This window comes from Arachis hypogaea, chromosome 19 (assembly GCF_003086295.3).
Source record: "Arachis hypogaea cultivar Tifrunner chromosome 19, arahy.Tifrunner.gnm2.J5K5, whole genome shotgun sequence".
NCBI lineage: Eukaryota > Viridiplantae > Streptophyta > Magnoliopsida > Fabales > Fabaceae > Arachis > Arachis hypogaea.
Genome location: NC_092054.1, coordinates 129,189,366 through 129,197,214, shown reverse-complemented (window position 1 = coordinate 129,197,214; position 7,849 = coordinate 129,189,366). Strand labels below are relative to the sequence as shown.

General features: G+C 28.6%; 1 protein-coding gene across 3 annotated transcripts; it reads left to right on the top strand.

Annotated features, from left to right (window-relative positions):
- The first annotated feature begins 835 nt into the window (after positions 1 to 835).
- Positions 836 to 5,560, top strand: LOC112779506 (WAT1-related protein At5g07050). 3 transcript variants are annotated; one of them, XM_025823805.3, is made up of 7 exons: positions 836 to 1,491; positions 1,958 to 2,020; positions 2,297 to 2,413; positions 2,494 to 2,728; positions 4,139 to 4,297; positions 4,927 to 5,078; positions 5,168 to 5,560. In XM_025823805.3, the coding sequence occupies exons 1-7, from the start codon at positions 1,286 to 1,288 to the stop codon at positions 5,304 to 5,306; spliced, it is 1,071 nt and encodes a 356-aa protein (XP_025679590.1). In that variant the 5' UTR covers positions 836 to 1,285; the 3' UTR covers positions 5,307 to 5,560. The 3 variants fall into 3 exon arrangements, with proteins under 3 accessions (XP_025679590.1, XP_029151199.1, XP_025679591.1); XM_029295366.2 differs by having other exon boundaries at positions 1,032 to 1,491; positions 4,927 to 5,056; XM_025823806.3 differs by having other exon boundaries at positions 1,034 to 1,491; positions 5,224 to 5,560.
- Positions 5,561 to 7,849: the final 2,289 nt, after the last annotated feature.

The window sequence follows — 7,849 nt, the reverse complement described above, 5'->3', positions numbered from 1 at the left end:
GGATTATATTTAATTAATTTAAAATTTAATTTTTAAAATTAAAATTAATTTTATTTTTTAATTTATTATTTAGATCGTTTAAAAAAAACATTCTTCTCCTGTATTTTCTCTTTTTAATTTATTAAATATTTAAACGATGTAAAACTCCCTTTAGTTTTGGTTATGTTAGGTAAGCTAAGGTCATCTTTAAAAACAATAAATAAGTTTTGTCTCATTAGGCGACATTAATTATGAGTCAAACAGTATTAGAATACTCTCGATTGTAAACAATATTGATATTTAAGTCAAACAGTACATTTAAATATTTTTTACAATTTCGTCTAAAGATAATATTATAAAATTAATATTTTTTTAAGTTAATATCAATTAATATTTTAAAAATTATTTTACTTATCTTAAATTTTAAATAATAAATTATAAATTTAAATTTTAAAATTAGTTAATTTTCATTCACTAAAAATTAATTTTTTATCTTTTTCTATAATTTTATATATTTTTATTTAATTTAACTAACTACCTCAAACTATATATAAAATTAACATGTCTAAGAATATTAATAGAAAATTAGTAGGTTTTATGATTTATAATTATTAATTAATTATTATTAATATTTTTAATAATATAAAATTATATTTAATAATATAAAATTATTTTTTTAATTAAATTACTAATCAAATTTTAATAAAATTATTCGCCCTAGACTGTCTCTGAACGAGTATTTAATTCACTCCTTATTACTACAACCTCTACTTAAAAGTCTTTTTAGGCATATCCAAATAAGGTGAGCTAGATCCTTATAACAACTAGCATTACCCCTCTCTCTTTCTCTCCTTATAACAACTAGCAGTCTAGCATTTCCTCTCTCTCTCTCTCTCTCTCTCTCTCTCTCTCTCACGCACTTATTCTCAATTTTAGTGTGCTCACTCATCCATCAACATTTAACTTATCTTCTTAGTTGACCACACATAGGTTATATGTCATGTTCAGCTAGCATGCATATATAAGATGACTTGCAATTTATTATTTCTTGTATTTTTGTCATACCCTATACCCTACCGTACCCTAGGTAGTCTCGTGTAAATTAGCTAGAAAGGAATTTAATCAAGAACAGGATTCTATAATCAACATGCATTAAGAATCACATGCTGTCCAAGTGCGTATATATATAGCTGCATGCTCTATGCTTCTTGCGCAAGAAGTAATTGTCACAATAACTTTGTGCAAGAGAGACACTATCATATATATTATCATCATAGTATTATATCATTCATCACTATAACTATACATGGAACATAAAAAATCATGTCTCTTGAGTGTGTGCAAAGAATTCAAGCCACACATTCTCATGTTCTTGGCCCAGGTGGGTTGTGCCTTGGTATATTTCATCACTGAAGCTTCCTTCAATCATGGGATGAGTCCTTTTCTATATGTTACTTATCGCTATTTTGTGGCTGCTCTTGTCATGTTCCCCTTTGCATATTTTCTCGAGAGGTATACATTTTCTACATGTTACTATATGTCAGTTACTAGTTTGATACTTTGATTTGCTGTGTACATGTATTTAATACCGTTAGAGATATAATTATTTATATATTTTTTATTATTGATTTTTGAGAGAAGTTATTTTATGGTATTAGAATTTGTATGACTCAAACAAAATTTCATGAGAAATTTATGAGATTTTTCTTTGAGGCATATGTATTTGTATATTTGAATTGAATCTTGGTATATGTTCAAAGACAGACTAGAATATATCCTTTATTTGATCTTGTTCAATATATATCAAATTAATAAATATTAATATCATACCAGATAATAGCACGTGTTTGTGGAAGAACTATGTTATTTGATTCACTTCTTATATACATTAGTAAAAGTTTTATACTATATTATGTTCTCTTTCTGTTTTTTATACCTTATGAAACTGACTAACACACCTTTGTTCCTGTTTAAACAGAAAACAACGACCAAAGCTCACATTTGCTTTGTTCATGGAAATTTTTGTGCTTTCCTTGGTTGGGTAAGGACAAACAAAATCCAACAAAAAATTCTTTATTAATAAAAAATATAAAATTATATTCATATACACAAAAGAAATTAGTTATTAAATTAGTTATTAATATAAATTATATATTAAAAATAAGTTAAGTAATATATATTTTATACACAAATATATAATAATTAATTTTTCGTTTGCATATAGTAATTTTTAAAACAAAAATATGTTTTTTTTTGTAATATTTAAATATGGTCTTGGGTATTGACATTTATGTTTATTTATGCAAAATAATCTCAGGATCAGTGTGCCAATCAACATGTATTTTGCAAGCTTGCAATACACTTCTCCAACCCTAGTTGCTTCCATGTTCAACATCGTAGCTTCCCTTACCTTCATTATTGCTGTAGCACTCAGGTTAATTTTCTAAAAAAGATTTCCATATACCCAAGACTTATTTTAATTTGTTCTGTTTACATATAATGAATTAAACGCAGGTACGAAGCTCTTGATATTGGAGACCCTCACGGAATAGCAAAAGTTATAGGGACATTGATATCCTTAGGAGGTGTAATGACGATGACACTGTACAAAGGACCACCGATGAGGAATTTGTGGGGTCCACTAATCCATATTCAAGGGAAAAATGGTGGCACCGAAGAGAACTGGTTAAAGGGTTCACTTCTTGCAGTTACAAGTTGTGTTTCATTATCTGTCTGGTATATTATGCAGGTTAGTTGGTTTGTTTTCACCATTATTCCATGCAACGTAACTGTCATGACGGATTTCACTTAATTCGAGCTGTTCATGTTTTTTGTGTGATTTGAAAATGATTAGTTGTAGGAAGATATGACTTGGAAGGCACCTAGCTATTTGCCATCAATGATGAATGACAGACACCATTATTCATTTGTTTATTGTGCACACACTCTTTGGCTCCACACTCCACTCAGCACATACTCTTTCAAATTGGAAATACTGTTTCATACTACCAACCTCCTTTTTTTGTTAAATTATTGTATTATAATATATATAATTAGAATGAGATAAGAAAATAATTTTTAATTGGTTAATAATATTAATTAATTTTTTTAGAATTTAGAATTTAAGATTTAGGATATAAAATACAAGATAAAAAATATAATTTGAAAGAAAATTGGTGACTAAAAAAGTTAAAGTCCTAGTTGAACTAACTTATATAATTAATGATTTTATTTTAGACGTAAATTTTGAATGTGTATGAAGTATTGTCCTTTATTTTAATTTGGATTAATAACTTCTAAATACAATTTTTAGAAAATATAATAAAGTGCACTGTTTTAAACTATTTATATTTTTAGTTAATAGTTTTATTTAATTAATTAATTAATAATAATAATTTATGTCTAAAATAAATATATCTTTTGGTATACAAACAACATTATATTATTTGCAAAATGAGCTAGAATAATAAATAAAATATAAACTAATTAGATATATCCCCTTTCTATTTCTGGAAGAGTAAAAAGACCATAAATGGAAACAAGATGTGTTATATGCGTGTCTCAAGTGACCAACACATCATTTTATGTGTCACTGCTGTACCTTATTACCTTATTTTATTTCCCCTTTCTTTCATTCTTTGTTATTTTTCCTATTGATCTTTGTGGGAGAAGGTTGCGGAACGTAACTAACCAATAGGATAAGTACGCATGCAATGAGAAAGGCCAGTATGTTGGGAGATTAGACAGAGTAGACCAAAAAAAAATGGTTGTCTCGTAGAGATATCTATGAATGCGACACGCGGGTATCTAATTTTTATTAAAGTAACACGGAAAATCTAATCACAAAAGAACAAAACATAGGAGATCGATATTTTCCCCTCTAAATGTGGAGAGATAAGAAAAAATCTTGTGCTTATTATAATTCTAACCTGATGTAATTAACTAAGGAAAAGTATAGAATCAATACTATTTTTGAATAATGTGTAAATAATGTAAATTAATAAATTTAAAAGAATAAATTAATTTTAAATTTAATTAATAACATTAAATTAAAGTATAATGTATTTTTATTTAATTAATAATTATTCATATTATTTAACATAGTCATTATTTAGCTAGCACTCTCCATTAACTAATTCAAGTTATGGAATTATTTCAGGCATCCACTTTGAAAAGGTACCCAGCTCAACTGTCGCTAACTTCGTGGATGTGCTTTGTTGGAGCAGTGCAATCAGCTGTTTTCACAGCAATTGTACAACATGATCCTTCAGCATGGTTCATCGGCTTCAACATCGATTTGTGGTCCACGTTATATGGAGTAAGTGTTTCATAAAATTAACGGTTTTACTAATTACTTTTTAATAATCATTAACTAATTATAATTTGAAATTGAATAAACCTTAATTTTAAAAGTTAGTTTATTATGGGATGAGGAATATTTCATATTATTTATAAGTTAGATGTGGATAAATTATTTTTATGTACGTCCTTTTACTTTTAATATTAAAAGTGATCCATAAAAATTGAAAAAAAAAATAAAACCTACATGTTTTATTCTATAAAAATATGTAAAAAAATGCAAAGAAAAAATAGTAAATATATATATATATATATATATATATATATATATATATAATTTTTGTAAGAAATAACTATAAAATAGATAATTTAATAGATAGTTAATCGTACTGTTTCTCTTATTATATTCATACATATATGTTTGAATTGTTTTATGAATGTTACGTTTTATTGGCTAAAAAATATGCCACAAAGATAGTCATCACTTTTATCTTAATGAAAACAAATGATCTTTTATTATAATTTATAAAATTGGTATACAAATTATATGAAATTTTAAAATTGATGCAGCATGCATGTTGGCAGTACAAATTCCTTGCCTCCTAGAAGATAAAATAGAGAATATTTATGTGTTATTGTAAATGGCAGGGAATTGTGGTGTCTGGATTGGTCATATATGTTCAGCTATGGTGCACTGAGAAAAAAGGGCCAGTCTTTGTCACAATGACTACCCCACTTTGTACCGTGCTTGTGGCAATTCTAGCATACTTCGTCTTTGGTGAGAAACTTTATTTGGGCAGGTATAATAATTAACTTGAATAACTAATTAATTAACTATCCTTCAATAATGCTAATTAATTATTATTATTATTCTGAAATTAATCTTCAGCATCATTGGCGCATGTTTTGTCATCGTTGGTCTGTATTTGCTGTTGTGGGGTAAAGAAGGTGACCAACAAGTTCACACTATCACCAACGATACATCAAAGTGCAACGGTGAAGACCCAGTAGAATTATGCAAAATTTGATCGATAAATTAAATTCTTCTGGAAAGGAATAAGTGCATATTTTAGTGGGATGAGAATAAAATGGGATAAGCTATGAAGATAGTATAATGTGAGTGGTTTTAATTTGTGTAACACTTCTATATTAGATATACTTACTGACCTTTTTTTCTTTATTGTTCTTTTTGACTCGTCATCAATGTATTGAGTCAAATTCTATATTGTCAAATGAGTGTTGTAACTTTTTCTTTCATGTGGATCCAAGTATTTTACTTCAAGATTTTGTGCCATGTTTTCTATTTATATATCATAGTTTAATTTAAAGACCATTGAAGATATATATCTACAAACAAAAAATTATAGGCCCACACAATTTTAGCCCTAATGTTAGAAAAACAATAATCTAAAATTATTTTATTTAATTTAATATCTATAATTACCATTGTATTAATTTTTATTATCGCAGGGACTTAATTGAAATTAGACACTATGATGATGGCTGTTCGGTTGCACTTGCAACTTGTGATGTCATTAGAATAGTCGGTTTAGAGGGAAATGATCCAGAATTTTCACGAGTACTAGCAGAAATCCTCCCTCTATTACGACCATTACCACAACCACTAAGTTGATCCGCAACTCCTCTTCTACTTGTCGTCATATCTGCAAAGAACATACCAGTTAAAAATGTGCTAAACATATTCACAACATCATTTAAAATGCTTAATAAAAATAAACTACGTTAAACTTAATTAAAAAATACATTAACAATTAAATCAAATATAACAAAAGAGGTAAGTAAACATTCTAATTTCACAAACATTTAGCAATATATATTACTACATGTATAATTTTGTCAGTATGCAAATAAAAAATTATCCGTAAGTCATTTAAAATGATCCATTTTTTATTTTTTTTAATTTATTGTCATTTTTCACTCATAAAACACATTAAAAATATTATATAATTAATTTCACCGACTATGGGCATAAAATAAAGAACTACTAGAATGATAGAGAATTATTATTTAATTAAAAAGATAAAATTAGTTTAACAAAAAAATGACCCGTATAAAAGTAAGTTTAATCAACTTCACAAATTTAGTAATATGCCTATTTGAACAGAATAACTTGAACTATGTGAAATATATGCCTTTAAGTTTGAGCATCACCAATTTACTAAATTCAATTCCAATTCAAAACCAACAGCACAACAACAAAAATATCACATCATTACAGCATTAGAACTCACAAAAGTCTTAAACATAATCTAATCCTATCTTAACCACATAAATTCATTAAATAGAAAAATTCTTTCTAACTAAATCATAATACTAATTAATAACTAAAACCTAAATTAATCCTAATTTAAAACAAAAACAAAAATTTTTTTACCGGAGAATGCAGACACATAGGTAGATGGGAGAATGTTGGTAGCGGCTGGCAGAATTGGATGACGGCGAGAGGGAGAGGGACTGCCGGAGAAGATACAACGGTAGGGCCGACATGCGGCGGGGCTGATAGAGTGGCATGGAGGAAGAGGGTTAGAGAGAGAGTAGAAGAAAAAAGGGGAGAGAGACGAATTAAGGAGGCGACAGCGGGACTGATAGAGAGGCAGGGAGGGAGAGGATTAGAGAGAGAGAGACTGGGAGAAGAAAAGGTAAAGAGAGACAGATTCAAAATGAAGGAGGAGAGCATTTGCGCTTCGAATTTAGGAAAAAATTACCATTGGAAATCTGATGGTAAATTATTGCGGGTCACCAAAATATAGCGTTTTCGCTAAATGGGTTTACCGTCGGATAAATCTGATACTAACTTACGCACCTATTTTTTTTGTTTCCCTCCAATTATTACCGATGAATTTACCGTCGGAAATGTAAATCTGCTAGTAATTATTTAACCTGACAAATTCGACGCCTTCACTGCTAGTAAATCCGCCGCTACTCTGCGACGCTAAATTCGATGATAAATCCGATGGTACTCAGCATTTTTCTTGTAGTGAGTGAGATTAATAACAAAGTGAGTGATACACTCTTGTAAAACAGTGAGTGAGATTAATAACAAAGTGACTTTGTCCTTGAATGATTGAATATTCAGTATATAAGACTCTTTTTCTTTTCCTTTTCATCACATCACAAATTTTTTCATGGTATCTAGAGCTTTAGGTTTTTGATCCATAACTCTTCTATCCACTATTATTGCTAATTTGAAAACCCTCCTCGATCCCATTCCAGATAAACTCCATACAAGAATTTTGTGACTTGAGTTATTCACCATTAGAGGGCAAAACCTCCAAGATCATATACTTCCAAATAAAACTCCTCAAGAATTTACCACATCTGAAGCAAAGGCTGCTAATATAGTTTCTCCTATCTACTCGGAATGAATGCTTCAAGATTACAATCTCAGCTCATGGCTCATTGTCTCTGTTGATGTTGCATTTAAAAATCGCTTAGTTCAGTGCAAAACTGCTTATAAAATTTGGAAAAGAATTCAATAATATTTCATCTCATCCACTAAGACAACCATCAATTAATTAAAGTCTGAATTAAAGGGGTTCAAAAAACTCAA